Below are 22,597 nucleotides of genomic sequence, written 5' to 3' on the forward strand. Positions count from 1 at the left end.
TTGTTGTTGTTTATTTGTTTGTGTATTTAATTTCTATGCCGCCTTTCCTCCCCTGAGGGGCCCAAGGCGGCTCACAATAAGAATTCTAAAAACGTGAGTGCCATGGAACAATGGAAACAACAAGGTAAAAACGGCTCTGTTTTAAAAGCCCGCCTTGTTGTTCTGTGCCTTCTGGTCATTTCCAGCTTAAGGGGGCCCCAAGGCAAGACTGCCACAAGGTTTCCTTGGCAAGTTCCCTCTGCCATTGGCACCCTCTGAGGCTGAGAGAGTGTGACTTCTTGCCCATGGTCGCCCAGGGGGTTTCCCTGGCTGAGCTGGGAATAAAACCCTGGTTTCCAGAGCCATTGGTGTTGTGGGTTAATTTAAAACCACATTTTAACCAGAGGTTACAGAGAGACCAGGAGCCGTTTGGAAAGGAAAACATCGCTTACTTTGCCACAGAGGAAGATTGATCCCAAATTCTGGGGGCCTGGATTCCCAAGTGAGTCAGCCCTTTATAACAAAAGGACAAGTCGCATTTCATTGGTTGCATATAAAATGAATGCATGCACCTCCTTCCATGCATTATATGTTCAGACATTACACCTAATAGGTGTTTCTTACCCCTCATGAGTATCCATCAATGAAACTATTATCTATATGTTTCCCTTTACTGTCTCCTATTATTTGGGTTAAAGCAGGAGCCACTTCAGTGTTGCTGCATTCCAGAGCTAAGGACCTGAATCCTTCATCCTGACAAACTTTGCCCTCAATACTATAATTTTCGACTCCCAAGCGAAGTAAAATTCCAATTTAAATCTACCCTCTACAATAGTTCCAGCACTCAAACCACTGCCTACGCTACTTGGTCCCATTTTGTTTTTAATTACACTTTAGGTGTTTCCACATTGCAGAATAAGGTGGTTTGGTACCACTTTTAACTGCCCTGACCATAGGAGGACCCAGGGGTTTGTCGTTTGGTGAGGCAGCAGGATACAAGCCGTGGTATTCTCCATCACAATGTACATTTAGACAAAAAGAGTGTATGTTAGTACAGTATTATTACAATAATACAGTAATATTGTTACAATATTATTATAGTAACCTTTGGGAAGACATGTTTCCCTTGTACCAATCATCAAAAATCCACAAAACAGGGATACCTTTATTGAGTCAGTCACAATGCACAAAATCCATGTTGCGTTCCCAGGCATTACTTGATTGTTATTTGATGTTTATTTTAATCTGTTGATCATTCGTATATTTTTGCTGAATGATATTGTCTTTCAATTTTGTATTATATTCTGTTTTCTAGAATATATACCACTGGCAGGTCCATTTTATTTTATTTATTTTCTTCTATTTTACATACAGTGCTGTGTAAACTTACAGCGCTTTACAAATAAATGATAATAATAATAATAATGTTGCAAGCTTTCAAAGCTCCGCTGGTTTCTTCGCCAGGCAAAGGTGTTAAAGTCATTTGTTGTTGTTTTGCCTTCCAGTCGTTTCCGCTTACGGTGACCCCTAGGGTGAACCCACCATGGGTTTTTCTTGGCAAGATTTATCCAGGGGAGGTTTGCCATTGCTGAGAGAGTGTGACTTTCCCAAGATCGCCCAGTGGGGTTCTTATGCTCAAGCGGGGAATCAAGCCCTGGTCTCCAATATAGTCCAATGCTCAAAACACTATGCCAGGCTGACTCATGCACATTGATGGCACTGTATTAATAAATGAGGATCAGCAGCACTGAAACCACTATACCAGGCTGGCTCTACTTAAAAATTATACAAGAGGGGGGGAAATTAGGAAGATCCTTTGGTTTTGTCAAGATGTGGCTGTTCTCAGTTCAGATGTTGTTGGAGGGACATTAATTCAGCCGTGTGGGTTAAATTTCATTAGCAAGACAAAAAGAGATGCTTCTCTTGAGATCCATTATCTCACTCCTTTGTGAAACCACAACAAGCTCCTTCCTTAGGCAGAGAGCACTGGATTTCTAAGGAAGCCCTCCATGTTTTTGCATCATGTGCCATGTGCGTTTGTGAGAGCTGAACAGTGAAGAAAACCGACAGAAATAATAACTCATTTGAGATGTGGTGCTGGAGAAGAGTGCTAAGGATAACATGGACAGCCAAAAGGACAAACAAATGGGCCCTTGAACAGATTGAACCTGAACTCTCCCTGGAAACCAAATGATATAATTGAGGCTGTTTTACTTTGGCCACATCATGAGAAGGCATGACTCACTAGAAAAGAAAAGACAGCAATGCCGGGGAATGTTGAGGGCAGCAGAAAGAGAGGAAGATCCCATGCTAGATGGATTGACTTAGTCAAAGTCATGGGCCTGAGCCTTCAGGACCAAAGCAGAGCAGTGCAGGACAGGGAGTCTTGGAGATGTCTCATGTACAGGGTTCCATGAATCAAGGTAGATTCAAGGGCAGTTAACAACAACAACAAGAGGCATCAGAGCTCTCTTGACAGACCAGCCTGAATACCTCACCAAACTACAACTCCCAGGATTCTGTAGGATGGAATCGTGGCAATTATAGTGGTGTCAAACGGCTTTAATTCTGCTGTGCAGCTGCACCCTTAGTTTGTATCCCACCTTTTCTTCAAGGAAGCAAACGCGATCTCTCTCCCTTCCTATTTTATCCTACCATCAGCCTGAGGTGGTAAAGAAGTTGGAAGTTGTAGTCCAAAGAAAGGGTTTTTTGTCCTCTGCCAACAGATTTGCCAGGTTGGTTAACCTGGTGGACCAAGGGTTGGTCAGGTTCACAGCTAACCCTGTGGGCTTTAACCTGGAACTCCTCCAGTCCTAGCCCAACACTCTTGAAACATGCAATTTCAAACTTATCTTAATTATCTTTGAGACATGTATTTAAAGATTATAGCATGGTTTTTGATTCTGTTTCCCAAGGTGGCTCACAACTTTAAAAGCATCCCCTCCCCTCCTTCCTATACTTAGGTAATGGAAAGTTAAAACAATAAAGATGCATTTACAAGTAGAATACTTCTTGAGTTTCTACATGCAATAGACATAAGAAACTACATGCAATAGAAATTATAGGGCACCTATATGGAATTACAAACTCTGATAGTTGTTCATCTGTGTCCTATGTTGCCCCTGTTTAAGGAAGGAGAGAATGGGAGGCAGGCGCAGGACTTCTTTCCATTTTGGATTTCTGTGCTGAAGCCTGTGGTGCCTCCTTTAGGTAAGGGAAGTAAGTTGAATCCTGAGATGACTAGGATATTTGCATTGAAAATTTTCTCTTTCCCCTTCTTCATTCAGCCACTTCCAAGAACCAGTTCATGTTGATTACGAAGACATTGATCCTAAACACACTGCAGAAATAATCCAGTTTGAGACTGCTTTCACTGCCCTGGCTCAGTGTCAGGGAATTCTGGGAACTGTAGTTTTGTGAGGCACTTAGCCTTCTCTGTCAGAGAGCACTGGTGCCACAATAAACTACAATTCCCAGGATTATCTAGCACTTACCCTGGGCAGTTAAAATGATACAAGACTAGATTATTTCTGCAGTGTGTTTTGGACCATTCTTACAATTTAGGGAGTCTTGGGGTGGATTTGAATTTGGTGGCAGATGAAGGAAGAATGAGAAGTTTCCTTCCCATGATCCTGGGATACAAGTCAGTCTTTCTACAATTGCTGGTGGTGGAAGTTAAGGAGGACCAAACTACTCCAAGAATAAGATGTACTAGAATTTAATCAATAGCATTATCTTTACCACTTTTTATCGTTTCTGTAGGGAGGAATGTAACGAACAAGTTCACAGATACCAGTATGCCAGTTTTAAAAAATTTAAGACGGAAGAGGAGGCTTGGGCCTTTGTAAACGGTGGGGCACCAGCATCATCTTACTCAGGTGAGCATTCAAAGAAGATCTGTTTGGGATAATTAGAGAAGTGATCTGATAAATAGCATGGATATATTACATGTGTTGCTTAGTAAAGTCTTTGTTATCAAAGGAAATTCACATAGAATAAATGTCTGGTTTCACCTTCAAAAGGCCTGTAGCTCAGTCCAGCTTATAATGTTATAAGTTGATAACTATTCTGATAGACTTAGGATCTCACTTCTGTTTTTTTTGTTTGTTTAGTAAAACGGATGTATTTATCTTAATAGTAACAACAAAAGTTATATCTGAAAGAATAAAGCAAACCTAGGCGGTTTAGACTGCCATTTGGACGTCCTCAGGACGTCCCATTTTTAAAAAGGGGCTCTCTTCTAGACCCCCTTTCCCTATCACGACTCAGTCGTGACAAATGGCAGCGGCCATTCCACACGGCCGCCGCCATTTTTACGTCTTGGCATAGCGTCACAACGGGTCGCGGCGGTTATGACGTCGCGGGTGCGCCATGGGCGTCTCGCGACATCATAACGGCGCCGCAGGAAGAAGCTCCATTTTGGAGCTTCTTTTTTGCTCCGCGAGGGAGTCGCGCGGTTTGTATGCTGCGACTCCCTCGCGGAGCAAAGAGCAGTGGCGGTTTGTAACACCTCCTAGACTTCATGCCATACTTCATTGTGGGTGACATGGTCTGACACATCTTGGGAAAAGAGCCTTTTCTTCCTTTGGTTTATATAAGAAAGCTTTCAGCTGACATCTTTAAGATTCTTAGATGCTGATAGATATTGGGAATGATCACATTAAATTGTGCTATTTTTGAGAAACTAGGCAACAATGATTGCATTACTGTATATACTTCCTTTGAAGTAAAGGCATATAAACTCAAGTTGAGTTTATTTCTGAGGAGACATGTTGTCAGGCTATAGTTGTGAGTAATCTGCACTTACAAGGGCTTGAGTTCTTGTTGATCGCTTGCTGTGAGAGGTTCACTTAGAACAGTAGGATGTTGTCCTTGTGGGAACCTCTCTGTTGTATAATACATTATGTTCCTTTTGGACTAGGCACATTGGCAGGGGATGCAAGTCATGCAGATACAACGCATCCTGACGATTCATCATTGCCTGTTACAGAAGGTGCTCCCTACACTTGTCTTAGTACATAGTGTTTGTAGGAGATGCATGATCTGCTGTGCTGCACTCCCTGCTCCCTCTCCATCTTGTGCTTTGGCTTTTGGAGCTTTTCTAACTTGCTTTGCATTACTAAAGTACAGCCTGACCACCTCTCAATCTAGTTTAACCTAGCATTTCTTAGAAATATATGCATTGGCATTTCAGTGTCACTGTTGAATTGCTGGGGTCCTTGCTTCATTTTCCAGATGAGGTTTGGTGGGGTGGGGGATAATGCCATAAACTGGATGCTTGGAGATGGGGGGAAGGGATAAATGTAGAAAAAACAAATCCTTCAGTAAGAAGTATTGTTTCATCAAAAGGTTACCAGGTTGCTTACACTGAAACATTTTCAGTGGGATTAAAAATTTAGTGTTAGATCAAATGTTGCTTTTTTGGTGTGCTATTACTATTTTCTTGCTATTTTTTTCTCTAAATTTGCAAATTATCTTTCTTAATACATATTGCACATTAGTATAAAAATGAGAAATAGCCCTACTATAGGCAAACCTCAGTTAACAAAGTAGATGTATTCTTGGGCTTTACTACTTTAACAGAATCTTTGGTACCAGAGATAGAAATAACATGGTAAGAATAGGGCTAGGTTCCTGCACCATGGAAAACAACAGGAGTTCAATATATTTCAGCAAACATTTTGTTCAAAACTAACATTATGCACATAGGAAATTAAACAACCTGGTCAAGTAAACAAAAACATTTTGAGTCTTCTAGAGACCATTTGAAAGCTTCTTCCAAAATGGAGCCCCCCTCCCCCCCAACAGCCTCCACTTTTCTTATGATTTCCATCTTGATGGCAAAACTTACAGATCCATGCTCTTTCAATATGCCAGGGTAGCTGGTGAAGCAAGCCAATCTTTCACACATGCTCAGTATGTAATTTTGGAGGCTGCTGTTTACCTTGCCTGTTGTATGTGAGCACACACACACAGAGTTAAATCCTATTCTGCAGATGAAGCTTTATTGCACTGTTTATTGCAGACACAGTGTTGCAGCCCAACTCTGAAAGTCAGCCTTTCTCCAATGCCAATACTGCAAAACAAACAAACAAAATAAAAACTGTTCAGGTAGACAGAAGTGGGGGACTGGTTTCGCATAAAAAAACTTCATAAAAAGTAGCCCCTTTGCAGAGGATTTGTTAACTGAGGTACACCTGTATATTTAAGGAAATGTGCACATTCCACAGGCCAGACACTATCCAATGTCAGTCCTATAAAGAGTAGATCCATTGAAATGAATGGGATATACTTTTGCGGCATAAATGTTGCATTGTATTTCTAATTTGACATTAGTGTAACCTTGTGTTTTCCCAAGATGACAGTGGTGGTTCTTATAGAAGGCAGAGAAATAACAGTGACTGGAATCACACTACTACATCTTCGTCAGGTTATAGTGCATACAAGAGACCTTATGAACAGCCTTCAGAAAACCAAAGTGAGAGAAAACGTGTAAAATACACTGACTTCCCATATGAGAACAAAGAGAAATTCTCCTATATGGGTAAGTACCTTTGTTTGCAGCCAGTGACTAATATACACAGCATACAGAGTATTTTAAGTATTGTAAAGGAATTTAATATTAAGAAAAAGCTATCCACACCACAAGGTAGTGACAATTTAAATTTCATTATAGTGAAGACACAAAGGAACAACCAGAGCAAGCAAGGAACAAAAGTGAGAAAATACAGTTAGTATTTGGCATGAGGGTTAAGTGAAAGGCCTCATATTAAAAATGAATCTTGAAGGGAAAAATTTAGTCAGATTCTTAATTCACTTTTCATTCCCTTAAGAATCAATTTTATCATGGCAAAAACCTGAAAAATTAGATAATAAATCAAACATTTTCCCAAGGTGGTTTTGCCAATTTACGGAGAAATTAAAATATCTTAGCTATTTTGTGTGGGAGGATCACAATTCTATTTCGAATCTATATCTAACAAAGGAACTTAGTGGGGGGGGACATGTTTGACTTCTTTTGGAAATCCAAATAAACTGAATTGCAAATAAAATTCTGCATTTGTAGGAGATTATGCAGTTGTTTATACAGATGGCTGCTGCTCAAGTAATGGGCGACGTAAAGCACGTGCTGGAACTGGTGTATATTGGGGACCTGGCCATCCTCTGTAAGTAAGATAAAAATGTTTGTTCAGGAACATGCAACCAGAATAATTCTCCCTATTTGTCACTACTCTGTGGTACAGACACTGGGTGATTTTCTCTCTGTCCATTGAGAAGAGTCATCATCATCTCAGAAGACAGGATCACCTAGTGAATGCGCTAAAACTTATTACCCAGTTCTCCAGAGCTAGTCTTTCTGCTGCCCCATAGTAAATGATTGTAGGTGTGTGATCTTACCTTCTTAGGCTATTCATTCTAGTACAAAGAGTTGTGCCTATTTGCAAAGAAGAAAAAGTAGGACAATTTATGGATCTAGTGCAATGGGGCAGCTGCCATATGTAACTTATGACAGCTGTCATACATCTGTGGCAGAGGTTGCTCAGGGACAGGAAAGACTGCAGTTGAAGAATCAGTAGAAAATTGGCTTGGCGATTGATGGATGGCTGATTCCTACCTAAGTTCCCCTGTGCAAATTTTATAAGGTTTCTAGTACTGGGACCTCCAGGACAAGAGTTTATGGTTTAATGGAGTATCAATTGTAGGCCTCTCCTGGGACCACTCTTGGCATCAACATCCTGGACTGTTTCACTATTTTTTTTCTGCAAACAGAAAGGAGTTAGAGTCCAGCAACATAAATGTTTAATCTGATCCTAGATTTTAGAGGATTGCTCTCCATGTTAGAGTGGATAACATTGTGAAGTACATTAATCTGAAACTATTAAGAAACTAATATGCCAGTCTACTATATATGGGAATCAGGATGATGGCAGAATAATAGTATTTTTTTAAAATATGAAAATAGAAGTTAGATATTGTCTAGCCTACTATGATACTTCATAGCAATCCATGGACAGCCATTGTGTATATTAAAAAATTAGTGTCAAGGAACACATCCACGATGTATAACATGTATAACTAGTTTAATAATTAGTCATCCCCCCCCCCCAAAAAAAAAGTTGTATTTTCAACCCTTTCTCTATGTTTTGTCTTCCACAGAAATAGTAGTGAGAGACTTCCTGGGCGGCAGACTAATCAGAGAGCTGAAATACATGTACGTTTTTTTAAAAACAACACAAAACTGAATACAAAATTTGCAAGATCAAGTTGCTTCCGTGCCATAGTTTGAGTAGCAATCTAATCTTGGCTTTAGTGAGTTGAACCAGAGATGGCAACTGGTTCATTTATTTTTAGCATTGTCTCTGAAGTAGCTTGGACATACTACAGTCCCCCCTCCAAGTCCACAGACATGAAAATCCATGGAGGGGCAAGTGCCATTAACTTTAATGGGGGGCGCCCGCGCCCCATTCAGGCTTATGGGGCTTGAATATGTGCGAGATTTGGAACTCGCGGGAGGGGGTCTGGAATGGATCCCCTGCAAGTTTCAAGGAGTGACTGTATATTATATTTTATCTATTTATTTAAGGGATTTACATCCCACCTTTCTCCCAAAGGCAACATACCTCTTGATAAACACTGTCCTTTGCTAGAATTGAATTACATTAATTTGATGTGTTACTATTTTAAAGCTAGTACCAATCTGTTAAACCTCCTGCCTGAGATTTATTGTCTAAATGTGTGTGTGTGTGTGTTTTTTTTTTTCCAGGCTGCTTGCAAAGCAGTAGAACAAGCAAAGAGTCAAAATATTAAGAAACTGGTTATTTATACTGACAGCAAGTTCACCATTAATGGTAAGTAGTTGCTTATTGGAGAATAATAATAAAGCAAAACACATGTTATACAGACATTCTAAAGGATAATAAGGGGTATAAGATATATATTTAATAATAGTTGTGGATGGTGTAGCAGAACTTGAGATTAATAGTTTGTTTATTATTAGTTTATTGCATTTATATCCCACCTTTCTCCCAAAATGGGACCAAGACGGGTTACAATAATTTGTTTAAAAATCCAGCCAAAACATTAATTTACAAAAATTAAAAAGGAATTAAATATCAGCATTATTAAAACAGCCAAAATGCTGAAAACATTTCAAACATATTTGAAACATAGTGTGTGTGTGTGTGTGCATAGTTAACACATACATATAGCACAGCACTTCACATGCTACAACTCCATACTTGCATTCAAAAGCCTGCCTAAATAAAGGCGGAAAGACAGGAGGGATGGAGCCAACCAGGCCTCCTGTGGAAGTTCCACAGTCTGGAAACAGCCACAGAGAAGGCTTTCTCCTAGGTCCTCAACAATCACACCCACAAAGGGGTGGGATGACAAGAAAGCCTTTCCCTGCAGATTTCAATGCACACCCTGGTTTCCAAAAGGAGATACCGTCTTTCAGATAGTCTGGACCCAGGCCATATAGGGTTTTAAAGGTGAAAACCAGCAATTCTGCCCAGAAATGGACCAGTAGCTAATTCAGCTGTTTCAACTTGGGGGTGGGGTGTCACATGATCCCTTTATCCAACCCTGGTCAGGACCCTGGCCGCAACATTTAGGATCTACTGAGGTTTCTGGAGGCAGCTGCACGTAGTGCACGTTACAGCAGTCCAAACAGGATGTAATCAAGGTATGGCTCACTGAAACCAGACCTGACATTTCAGGGAATGGGTGCACCTGACACACTAGCCGAAGGTATTGATCCAAATGTAGAAAGGGTTTGGTTGAAACCAACCAAAGGCATGTCCTACCAGGAGCTAGGCAGGAAGAAGACTGAGGCTGCTAGGGGTCGCTCTGCCTATGGAGGTGGGATCAGGCCCCTGGCCTTTGTTTTTCTCTCCCTGCCTATCAGGAGCCAAGTGAGCGGAGCTACCCAATGTTAAGATGCTCAGCTCCTTTTCTGCTGGGAAACTAGTTTTAACTGTGTGCATGCATTCTTGGCCACAGCCAAAACCTGGTGATCCAGGTTCAGATCCAAATCCAAAAGCATACCCAAGCTGTGAAGAAGAGATTTCATGGGGAGTGGAGCCAAATGGAAAGGAGAGATAGAGTTGTGTGTCATCAGTATATTGATGACACTGAACCCCAACACTCCAGATGACCTCTCCCAGCGGTTTCATTTAAATATTAAACTGCAGGGGGGGAACAGAACTGAGCCTGAGGGACACTGCAGGATAATAGCCAGGGCGTTGAATATGTTGGAATATAGAGCTTAGAGCCCCAAGGAAAATGTACAATGTGGGTTTTAATACTAACCAGGCATAAAAGGGTTACTGTGAGCCATAATGATTAGGCATTTAAACAGGAAGTGACATCAAAAATATAGTCAACAAGTGCTGTAAAGTACTGTAGGATGCTGCCAGTCTGAAAAGTCAGGCAGGCAGGGTGGCTGGATCCTTTGTGACCCCAGAGGGAGAGGCAAGGCCTAGTAGGACTCACGGAGTCTTTGCTAGAGTAGTGATGAGCATTTTACCTTAGAGTGGGTTGTTACTAGTGTGGATGGTGTCGTTGTATATATTGTTGTACACAGTGGCATTTTCTTCTATGAGTAAAAGCCTCATCTCGGAGACGTTTACAGTGTCTCTTTGCTCATTGAGAAAGGGAGAGAGGTTTCTCCAGCTCACAAGCTGCTGACTACAGTCATGAAGGTGAAAAATCTGGTGCCAAACATTGACGTGTTGTCTCACGCTATGCAACATCAAAAGCATTTTAACAGAATAGGCATCCTCCAGGAACACCTTCAAAATCTGCCCTTCCAGGAAAGACCAGAGCCACCATAATACAGTACCCCCTAGCTCCATCCCAGAAGGATACCATGGTTGATGGTACTGAAAGCTGCTGAAAGTGGCATCAAAACCAACAGGGACACACTCACCCGCATCTTCATTCCCTGCATTGGTCGTCTACCAAGGCAACCAAAGCTGTCTCCATCCGATGATCACATTTGAAGCCAGATTGAAATGGATCTAATCTGTTTCATCCAGGAATGTCTGGGTCTGGGAGTCCACTACACATTCCAACACTTAGCCCCAAAAGGGGATAATAGAGATTGGCCAATAGTTTTCCAGTACAGTGGAATCCAAGGAGGAAGGATTTTTCGATGTTTTTTTCTTCAAAAAAAGTAGTTTACGTTTAAAAGATTTACTAACACTAGTTATTTGCCCTCAGTACTGACAATCTAGCAAGCGGTTCATATGATATTATATGCAAGAATCTTGAAGTGATTTGTAATGAACAAACCATAGGAATTTAATATAATATATAATGTATGCTATAGGTAAATGTTTCTACATAGGTCTAGTAATTTAAGACCTGGCAAACAAGAATAAAAATGCGCTTGTTTCCTTTTCAGTATTTCCATTTAAGTAAAGGTAGCAAATGTTATTCACTAGGGAATATGTTATAGATAACAGAACTGGGACCAAGAGAGGGTGCACTTTGGCTTTTCCCCCTCACTTTCACACTGTCACAAGATTTGCCAACTAACTTTGCTTGACTGGATGGCTTTTTGATAGTTTAGAAATAAAATAAAACCAATACAAGAGTTATTGCTAGTCTGAAAATAAATCACTTTTAAATAGGTATGACAAGTTGGGTTCCAAACTGGCAAGCTAATGGTTGGAAAACTAGTACAGGAAAAGAAGTAATAAACAAAGAAGATTTTGAAAGGCTTGCTAAACTTTCAGAAGGCATGGACATCCAATGGGTAAGTAATGAGGCTTGAAAAATTTGACTGAATAACTCATAAACATTATTAAAACATGAATCTAACAAAGTTTGGGCATAAATCCATTGAGAGGCCATGGGGATATCCACTTATCCCACTATTTTGGCATCAGAATTATCCACCACAAATGAATAATTGTTGCCACCATGTACCACATGTATTGTGTGTCTGCACTTAATCATTCCAATAACTATTGTGGTGTCCCACAGCCACGTATGTATATTACAGTAATAATTTGTTAAACAGAAGTTCAGCAAGCAGTTAACAGAAGCATATAGTTTCTGAATTTCAAGGCTTAGTTGTTCTCAGGTTCTAAACTCATCAGAGTCCTTAGTGACACCAATACATCTCACTAACGCTTTCACTGTCTTCTCATAATCCTAGCTGAACCTAATTATACCAAAACATACTCTTTCCCTTCACTGTTGTCTCTCAGCTTTTCACTGTCTCTTCTCTAGTTTGTGATCCCTACCCCTTACTCATACCTCTCACTGACTCACTGTCATACACACCAGTATTTTAAACATCCTATTCAAGCACTCAGTCTGTCACAGGGCTCCTTCAGCATTCCATGTTCTCACTCACCTAACAGATCACTTATTGTGTTAACTGTACTACAGTCGATCCTTTCTGTTCTATCTGTGGGCTTGCCATCTGCGGATTGGAGCATCCTCAATGGTGGTTCGTGCATGTGGCTGTGCACACGCATCTGTGCACATTGTGCTGCTATTGAGAAGAATAGGGCTTGACGTCCTACAATATTTTGCATCTGCAGGGGGGGAGGGAGGTCTGGAATGGAACCCCCATGGATCTGAAAGGCCAGCTATGTATATCACATACATAACCATACTTTCCTTTAATTTATCTAATAAATGCAACATTTGTTTTATAAAATTGCAAAACTTTTCCTTGAGGTCTAAGAAACCCCTCAAACCGCTCCAGATTAGTTTCAGGCTACACAAAAAACTTCAGGGGGAAAGAAAAGGCAGGAAAAGGCTGTTGCAGTGGCATTGTTTCCTGAGTGCAGTATTAGATTTGGGTCAAGGCAAACTGTTTGGGTTGCTGGTGATATGTATGTGTCTTATTCAAAAGAAGGAAAATAATGCATCCTGATGTTTTCTCATATTTCTTAGGAATCAGTTTCCTGGAGAGATGGTAGCAGTCAGGCTGAACAGCTAGTTGATGGGGATGCTCTAGCTGGAGTTCCCATACTGAGCTGGCGGTGTGTGGGATCGCTAACTTGCAGAACCCCTTTCAGCTCTAATTCTAGAGAATGCTAGCATTGGGTTTCTACTTCCTGGTGAAGATGTTGGCAATAAGTATTATTAAATTCTTCATTTTAATTTCTGTTTCATAATTTCAAACATTACATGAAGAGAAATGGAAAAGTGACTAGGTTTCAGAGGCTGCATCTGCCTTGCAGAAATAATCCAGTTTGACACGAGTTTAAATGCCATTTCTTGGTGCTATGGAATACTGGGAATTGTAGTTTGTTGTGGCACCAGAGCTCTCTGACACAGAAGACTAGATATCTCACAAAACTACAATTCCCAGAATTCCATAACATTGAGCCATGACAGTTAAAGTGGTGTCAAACTGGATTATTTCTATAGTGCGGATGCAGCCAGGTGCTCTTATTAGCTTGGGAATTTGAAATTCTGATATTGTAAATAATAGATGCAGATTGTTGAGCACTTTTAGTAATTAACTTGGATTCTTATGATCAACAGATGCATGTTCCAGGTCATGCTGGCTTTACAGGAAATGAAGCAGCTGATCAACTAGCAAGACAAGGAGCTGGAAAGTCTTCATCTTAGCATTTTATAGCTAGAAAATTCCACTGGATTCTGGGGCAATGGGAGGAGTAAAATCCCCCATTAAACAGATTTTTTTTCAGATTAATATGACTTTGTTGAATTTACAGTTTTCTGAAAAATCAGGAGAAGGTTGTGATTATTTGTTCTTGTTCTAAAGAAGTATTTTCAAAAGTGTTTCAAAGATTTGGTTTTAAAAAAAGAAGAAGAAATCCAGTTCCGTCAGATTTTCAGATCTTACTTTCTACAGTGTGCTGCTACAAAATCTCTTATGTGTTTTACTTTATGAATGGAAAGGGTTGTATAAACTTTGTAAAGGAGTAATTACTTGGACAACAATGTATTTCCTACTGTGAGTTCTGAAATAAAGTGTTTCATTTTTGTATTTTAATTCTCGATGACTGCACAGACGCTATAATAGGGCAAATAACAACCCAGAAACAGGATGAGCAGAAAACAGGTGCTTGTGACATAGGGATGAAAAAAATTCTGTGCATTTTCTCATCCTCTGAGTAACAGTCTTGACACATTAAAGCACCCAGTTTTGCATTTGATGACTTCTTTGCGGGGAAAAAATGTTGCAGCAATTTTTTAAAAACTTGTATAATGTTCACAGAAAATAATATTTTGTGCACCCTAAGGTTTTGCACAAATTTTTATTTTTGCAATAGTCTTGAAGCTAGAAATATGCACAAATCCTCTTGTAGTTTCCTCCAGCAGGAAGAAAATTTCCAAAATTGTTTGTCCTTGCATGTGAAAGCAGTGAGTGAAGAGGCTTAACATCCCTAATTCTAGGTACATATTATTGGTGAAAATGCAGTGGCCTAATTCCAGTGTGGCATTGGCACAGTACCTCTGCCATGATGGTATTTTGATTATTTCCCCCTCACCAGCACCTTGAAACCAGTTTAGCAAGTCTTCCTATCTCTGGTGCAGGCTTTTGGGGTGCACAGGAGGTTGCAGTGGTGTGGGGAAATTGTCCCCTTCTTACACAACAGCTGACTGATTTATTTATCTTTTCTCTAATACACAATGCTTATACAAAATGATTGTCCTTTTATTGCATTTCTGTTTTCATTAAGGCCTATGTGATATTTCCTCTAAGTTGTTGACTTTGATTTATGGCAACCTTGTGAATGAGTGATCTCCAAGTGACCTTGTTATCAACAGTCTTGCTTGAAAATTGGGCCATGGCTTTTCTTGATTGAATCAATCTACCTATAGTGTGGTCTCCCTCTTTCTCTATTGCCTTCTACCTTATTAAGAATTATCTCTTTTACTGAGTCATGCTTTATGATATGCCCAAAGTATGGCAGTCTCAGCCTAGTCATCTTAGTTTCTACGGAGAGTTCAGACTTGATGTGCTCTAGGAACCATTTATTTTTGGCAGTCTGTAGTGTTTGCAAAACTCTCATCTAGCACCATATTTTCTTTCTATAGCAGAGCCCCTAAGAGACCTACCCTATGTCTTACAAGTTAATGGTGTTTAGGAGTGTATATATAATAATATACAGTATTCTTATTCTTTAATTTCATTAAATTTTTATTTCTTTCATTTTCCTGGAATGGCTGAGGAGCATCTGGGAAGTGCATGCAGAGCCCTAAGGGCTCCTTGGAGCACAGGTTGGGAACCCCTGCTATAATCTAAAGCACAAGCTGATTTTCTTCTGAAATTCCTTATCCAGTGTATTTTGCAATATATAATACCTCTCCCTTTTCTGAACCCAGCTTTGGCATCTGGCGTTTCTTACTCCATAAATAGTAAAAGCCCCTTCTCAGCCACCACACCCCAATTTTATTATGTATGTGGGGTACATCAGCCAATTGCTGCTCTGAAATATGAATTCTAACATAACTTCATCCTCAGTGCAGATGTGGCATATGAAAACAGTACGAGGAACAAGAAATGAACCATCTTGTGCTACTCTAGAAGTATTCAAGCTGGTTCCCAGTTTGCTGTCATGTTACACAAAAGAACCTCATAGCTCTAAATAATGAACTGCATTCTTTCCTGTATGACTTCTCGATATTAGGACCAAAACAAACAACAAAAACATACTTCATAGTAGGATGTGACCTAGTTACACAAAGTTATTGTGACTGATGGTGTTGGAAGAAGGTGTCAAGGAGTGATCTTGCACAGCCAAGGTGGAGCATTCTTTTTGTGGCAGCACTGGCTTTGATAGTGAACTGACCCATTCACCAGTAACATCTCAAGACAGTATGTCAGCTATTTGACTTTTTAGTCATAGGATTTTATCACACAGGAAAAATTGGGGGTTTAACCAGTGATTAACCCATGAAAATTGCTGTTAAGATTTTCACACAATGTCGACATTAAAGTGCCATTATCTTGGGAATAAACTGGCAATGAACAGCAACAAATCATGGGGAAATCCCATGAATGATTTGTTGCTGTTTATTGCCTGGTTATTCCCTCATTATTTGCGGGATAATGGCTCTTTAAGTGTGATGTGTGTGAAAATTTTTAATTGCGATTGTGCAGTTTTCACAAGTTAATTGCTGGTTAAACCCCTGATTTTCCCTGGGTGATAGTCCTTACTCTCACACATATAAAAACTTACACAATACTTCTCTGATAATAATAATATGATAATGATTGTTCATGAAATTGATTTTTTAAAAAAGCTTGCAAGAAGACTTTTCTGTCTTTTTGGTTGGCTTAATAAACGTATTACAACAATATGGTTGTTGGAATTGTAGTTTTGTGGTAACAATTTAGCCTTGTAAAAGAAGCATGGAACCACTGCTGCATACAAATTTTATTTTTAAGGTGATGTGTCCCACACATCCAATTAAGGAATAGCCCTATCTCCGTGAAAGTGTACAAGAGAGCCAAGAAAGACTTTTAAGGTCTTGGGTGTCCTGCAGTTTGACTTTGACAGTGTTCTGGTTCTCCTGAGATTATTAATGACCTCCTCTCATAACCAGTTCTCTATTCATATTCCCCTTCATCCATCAGCTAATATGGTGTGTTGGTTGTTCTCTCCTTGAACTTACAAGGCAAAAGTCATTTGCTGATCTCCCTGGGAGGTGATGGCTCAGAATATACAGCAGATGTTTTCTTTCGTGAACTACTGCCTCCCAGAGCTTCTCCCCTTCTGCTGAGGTTATTGCTTCTTTTACCAGGAGGAGGAGATGTTGCATTGGCATCAGTATGAAAGTATGAACAGGAAGAAACATAGATACTGTACAATTGCCATGAATGGTATACTCTGGACTAGTGGACTAGTTTTGACCTTTGCTTAGAGGGTTATTTTCTATGAGTAACTGCAGCATTTCCCCCCAGTCCTGGTACACTTCATAGTCTTCATTTACAAAATAGGGAATGGGTTGCATTGGTATAATATTAGCCTCTGTAATTCCTGTGTTTCAGCTGATTTTGCATAGGCTTAGTATTAAACGGGGAGAGTAAAAAATGTCTAATAATCCTTAAGTAGAAAATTTCACTGTCGTATCAGATGGACTAGGTGTCAAGTAGCAAGGAGATGGGCAGGGACACTGTTCAAGTTAGTAACTTGTATTCTCCAATGCTCCAACATTGAGGGCTCCAGTGCTTGAGACAATAGGCCACCAAAGATAGTCTGGTCTGTATATTTTGTGTAGTAGCTAGAAGGTAACTGGTTGAGGCTCATGGAATACCTCTGTACCATGCCATTTTTCCTTCCTCTCCCATAGGATTTCTCCAAACCTGTATAACTGAAGAACTTGGAGCAGACTCTTACTTCTGCTAGCTCTTTCCAGGATATGGGTCTTCCTGATGCTACCCTCTTCCCTAGCACTTCATATGCACTGAGAGAAGGTGAAGCTATAATGGGGACCAGTTCTACCATTAGGCAGAGGGAGGCAGCTGCCCAGAGTGCTATATGCTGGGGTTGTACAGGGCAAAACTTTGTGTGCCATATAGTCTGTTCCAACAAACCTCCTCAGCTTCGTGCTACATTAAAGTACAGTAAAAGAAGACTGGGTTACTCTGCCAATCTGCTCAGCTCCTCTAGTTTGAAGCTTTTGTGTATGTCAACATAGTTCAGATTAAAAATGGGAATCTAATCAAGATATGCAGTATTACAGTATTGCAATACTGTGCAATCTGGAGATTTACACAGCAGTCCTATACATATCTGCTCAGAAGTAAGTACCACTGAGTACAATGGGACTTACTCCCTGGTATGTTTGTATAATGTTTTTGTTGTGTGTCTTCAAAATTCCTATTTATGGCATCCTTAAGGCAAACCTATCATAGGGTTTTCTCTGCAGTTTTCTTCAGAGGAGGCTTACCACTGCCATCCTCTGAGGATGAGTGAGTGTGACTTGCCCATGATCACCCAGTAGGTTTCCATGGCCGAGCCAGGATTCAAACTCTGGTCTCCCATGGTGTACGCCATGCTGATCTACACCATGGCCTACCCTGGTCTACATCATGCTGGACAACCACTTTATACACCACACTGTATAAGGGTACAGCCTATTGCATATTTACCACACTGGACATAGATTAGCATCCCAGTAATTGTGTGTAGGATTAAGATATGTTTATATGTAAATAACAGCATGTCAAGCTTCCAAAATTCCCACTTGATTTGAAAAAGGTGCATGTACCCTTGGTATGCATGTGCACACTTGAATAACTAAGGTTCAAAAAACATTGCAGAAATAATCCAGTTTGAGACTGCTTCAACTGCCCTGGCTCATTGCTAGGGAATCCTTGGAAATGCAGTTAATTGTGGCACCAGACCTCTGACAGAGAAAAGATGGGAAAAGATGGGCGATAGATGGACAGATAAGAAGGGGCTCAGCACTGGCTGTTTAGTATACACCAGTTCTGCACAACATATGGCCCATGGGCCACTTGTTGCCCACTAAAGGATTTTGGATAGCCCACGAGGATATGGAATGACTTCAAGGCTCTTTCGCCACCCAGCTTTCTCTCGAGGAAAGGTAGCGGAGGAGGAGGAAGAACAAATGCTTGCCCCTCAAGAAAGAGAGTAAAGAAGGGAAAGGAAATGAGAGGAGAGAAGAGAAGAGCAATGAAAACTTGGAAGATATTTTGAAAATATTGATTTCAAACATGATTCCAGACTATGATAAACTGATTGCTGATAAGAAGTGTAATAAGTACCATTAACTAAATGCTGTAAATCGTGAGAAAACCTTTAAAATGTATTAAAACTTGTACTGTACCACTTAACAAAGTCCTTTTTTAACATTAATGTGTTTTCATGATAAATCATCTTAATAAGTGTAATTAATATTAATTGAAATTTCCCTTTTTTAGCAATAGCAGCTTCATTTATATACTACTTCATACCACACTAAGCAGTCTCTAAGCAGTTTACAACTGTAAGCGAATTGCCCCCAACAAGATGGGTACTCATTTTGGTGACCTCTGAAGGTGCACGCCTGAGTCGACCCTGAGCCCCTGGCTGGGATTGAACTTGCAACCTTATGATTTGTGAGTGAGTGGCTGCAGTACTGCCATTTAACCACTGCGGCACCAGTATAATATGGTTTATTTACAAAATAGTTTGATCATTAATTACACCTTTACTTGGAAAGTGAGCCCAAAGAAGTTTAGCCTATTTTAATTTTGGCCCCTACCTACTGCCAAGTTGGGCAGGTCTGGTACACACAGTTCTGTCCTCTGATCAATGGCTCAAGAATAGCCAGAGGGCAGGGGTTGCTGCTGTTAGCATCTCCCCACTCTGCCGAAAGGTAGGGCCAGTCCTGGAAGGAGGGGAATCCATTCCACCGACTATGCACTGGCTGGAGATCAGCCACATACTTGGAATCACACTTCAGGCATTGTGTGAGATAGATTCTTGTTTACAAAGCCTTATCCTTTAAATTACCACAAGACTCTTTCTTCCTGTTGTGAAAGCTAGAACTCCTGAATGAGACTACAGCACTCCTCAACTTTCCTTACCTGAGCTATGAGACCTGAAAAGCCAGACAGCCTGATAAAGATAGCTGTTGCTCAGCTCTCGGAGCTTGAGCCGAACGCTTTAAGAAAGCTTCCATTACTTGCACCTTTAGAGCTCATTTTCTCTCTGCCTATCTGTCTTTTTCAGACAGCCTTCTGGCCTGCTTAGCTTAGAAGAAATTCCTTCAGTTTTGCCTTGAGGGACTAAAGGGGGTATTGTGAGGAGCCTCTGACTCAGAATTGATTTGCTCAAGCATTTCGTGAGGTGCGTTTCCAGCCGTCTGGGGAGCTGGAGAAAATGCAGGCCTGGAGGCATCCGTGGGAGCAGGCAGTTTAGAAAAATCCTGCTGATCACTTCTGATCCTGCCCTGTGTCAGTTTTGGATGCACCAGCAAAATAAAAATCATTTGATATGTGGCAAGCTGTGCTTGGCATATGCTTGGAAATTCGTGAACGTGAAGAGTGGAATTAAAAATAATTGAGGAAAAGGCAACAACACCAAGATGCAACATTTGGTGTTTCCTTAGGCTCCTGCTGTGAGCAGTGTCTGTCTGGAATTTAATGTTCAAGGCAATGTGCGTGTGTATATAGATTGAGCCTTAAGCGCAATAAATTCTTGAGGTCTTGCACAAACTGGCAACCTGCCCTATTTCTCTCCTGCTAGATGAAAGGCTATAACACTGCCCGACTTTTCCTCTCTGTAAGGAGGCCTAAGATGATGACAGCTTTCCACATGATTGCTTATGTGGCAGCCAAATCAAAGGAAAAAGCCACACGAGCAAATGCACACACATGCCCTGAAGTGAGGGGATCTTTGGCTTCAGTCATCAGAAAGAGCTGGCTTCCCATGGACTGATTTCAAGACTCACTTGTACCTTTTAGCTTCAACTTGCAAGGCATGGTGGGAGGGAAGACTGGAGAGTGAAGGCTGGAAGACAGATGGAAAAAATGGGGGGGGAGGACCAAAGAGGGGTACATTTTTTCTGAATTATTCCATTCCACTCCAACCCCTTTCATTTCACTGGGAGTCATTGTTGATTGCCATCAAGTCAACTTTGGCTTATGGCAAGCCGATGAATGAGACCTCCAAGTCACTCTATCAACAGCCCTGCCCAGGTCTTGCAAACTCAAGGCTGTGGCTTCCTTGATTGAGTCCATCCACCTGTAATGTGGTCTTCCTCGTTTCCTATTGCTTTCCACCTTGCCAAGCATTACTGTTGTTTTCTAGTGAATCATGGCTTGTCATGATATGTCCAAAGTATGCCTGTTCTCTTAGCATCTAGGGAGAGTTCAGGCTTGATTGCTTTAGGAATCATTTATTTGTCCTTTGGGGAGTCCTTAGTATTTGCAGAACTCTTCTCCAGTACCACATTTGAAATTACTCTCTTATCATTTTTTTTCACTGTCCAACTTTCACAACCATACATAGAAACTGGAAATACAATGGTATGGACAATCCTGACTTTGGTGTTCAATAATAGGTCTTTACTCTTGAGGCTATTGCCTAGTTCCTTCATAGCTGCCTTTCCAAGTTCTAGTTTTTCCCACTCCTCTTCCTCTTCTTTCAGATTAATTTCAATTAGTTTTTGCCACCCCTATCTGTTTAACTTGCATGCTGAATGTACCATACATAAAGCTGGATTAAACTCAGAGGAAGGAGGTGTGAAAATGGGAAGAAGAAACAATGACAGTTTAAGATAGGCAGATGATACCAAACTACTAGCAGAAAATAGCAAAGATTTGGAACAACTATTTAAATCAGAGTATATCTATCAGTATCTTCCTAAAGGCCAGCTTCCTACTGCTAGGGGGCTCATGCAGGTAGATACACTCTGATTTAAATGTTCAGTGGCCATTGTTTCCGACAAAGAATTTGCACTTTATTTTGCTAGTCTGTGACTTGAAAGTGTCAGTCAGTTTTTCTTTCTCTTCCAATTCAAAAACCCAACATTTGTTGGCAATAAAATAAGTGGAAGGGATGCTGCACTCTCGACAGCCCTTTATCATTATACTGTGAAAGTCTCAACTTTTATGCCACTTCCAGATGCAGCCAACACAAAGGCCTGGGTGGAGTTGGGAAGAACGCCAAAGAGGAGATCTAAGGTATGGACTTCTGAGAAACTTTCTCCATGCATATGCTACATATCACATCCTGATTCTGTGCCTTTGCAGCAACAACAGTTGCACCTGCTGCTCCTGAACTTTCAGCTGCCTTTGGCTCCTCTCAAACCAGAGAAGTGGGAACAGCCTCCTTGATGAGTGCAGCTTCTGGCATCAAGGATGTGGTGTCAAGTTTTCTGCTCATGAGACCCAGAATATGAAGTTGCCTCCCTGCGATAAATTCTTTATGGAGATTCAGCGGATGCAAAGAGTAATAGCTATTTCTACATCTTGGTCTCCCTCATCCAATTACATACTCATGCTTCTGAAGCTTGTCTGCAACTATGCCATGTTCGAGAAAGCTGGTTGAGAATGACACCAGGCGTCACCCCAGCTCCTTATTGCAGCTTCTGGCAAGATGGTTGGCTCTGAGCCCAACAATTCAGTGACAATGATTCTTCATACAATCTATTGTACATGGACTCTGAGCCACCCCTGCTCACGACCGGTACTTCCAGGATATGCTTCTAGCTGCACTAGTCTCTGTAACCTAGAATCCATTCAGACTCACTTCTGAGTCTCCCTCCCTTGATGGGAGAATCAGCCGTTCTGACTCCATCTGCAGCCTCCATGGGCAAAGTTTACATTTGTTAGTTCTGAAGGTGCCCGCAATACTGTTGTTTCTCCTAAAGGCCATGAGGATTTAGTTGAACTCAGGCCCTTTGCTAGCCTGACATGAGCTGCCTCCTATGGACCATCAGGGCGCCATCTCCCAGCCAGCCAGATGCAAAAAAACAAAACCTCTCAGGTGTACTTTACTTTCTCTCTCTCCATAAATAGTTATGGCCTTTTTTTATTTCTTCTTGATGATGCGTTGTGTTCCCTGGCTGGTTACACACCATCCACGCTCCTGGATTGGCACATTTACTCTGGCTCCTTGGCAAAAGCCTGTCTGACATGGGAAAAAGCCTCTGTCCCAGC

The 22,597-nt window shown here is 40.9% G+C and overlaps 1 protein-coding gene and 1 pseudogene across 4 annotated transcripts; one reads left to right on the forward strand and one right to left on the reverse strand.

Moving 5' to 3' along the window:
- RNASEH1 (ribonuclease H1) lies at nt 1-13,960 on the forward strand. 4 transcript variants are annotated; one of them, XM_042444040.1, is made up of 9 exons: nt 1-124; nt 3,742-3,857; nt 4,901-4,972; nt 6,338-6,523; nt 7,046-7,145; nt 8,137-8,191; nt 8,744-8,828; nt 11,616-11,740; nt 13,492-13,960. In XM_042444040.1, exons 1-9 carry the CDS (start codon nt 111-113, stop codon nt 13,576-13,578), a joined length of 840 nt encoding a protein of 279 aa, XP_042299974.1. In that variant the 5' UTR covers nt 1-110; the 3' UTR covers nt 13,579-13,960. The 4 variants fall into 4 exon arrangements, with proteins under 4 accessions (XP_042299974.1, XP_042299961.1, XP_042299979.1 ...); XM_042444027.1 differs by lacking the exon at nt 13,492-13,960 and adding an exon at nt 12,895-13,485; XM_042444033.1 differs by lacking the exons at nt 1-124; nt 13,492-13,960 and adding exons at nt 566-1,001; nt 12,895-13,485.
- A 7,314-nt stretch (nt 13,961-21,274) lies between these two features.
- LOC121925337 lies at nt 21,275-22,248 on the reverse strand (annotated as a pseudogene).
- Nucleotides 22,249-22,597: the final 349 nt, after the last annotated feature.

This window comes from Sceloporus undulatus, chromosome 1, assembly GCF_019175285.1.
Source record: "Sceloporus undulatus isolate JIND9_A2432 ecotype Alabama chromosome 1, SceUnd_v1.1, whole genome shotgun sequence".
Lineage (NCBI taxonomy): Eukaryota > Metazoa > Chordata > Lepidosauria > Squamata > Phrynosomatidae > Sceloporus > Sceloporus undulatus.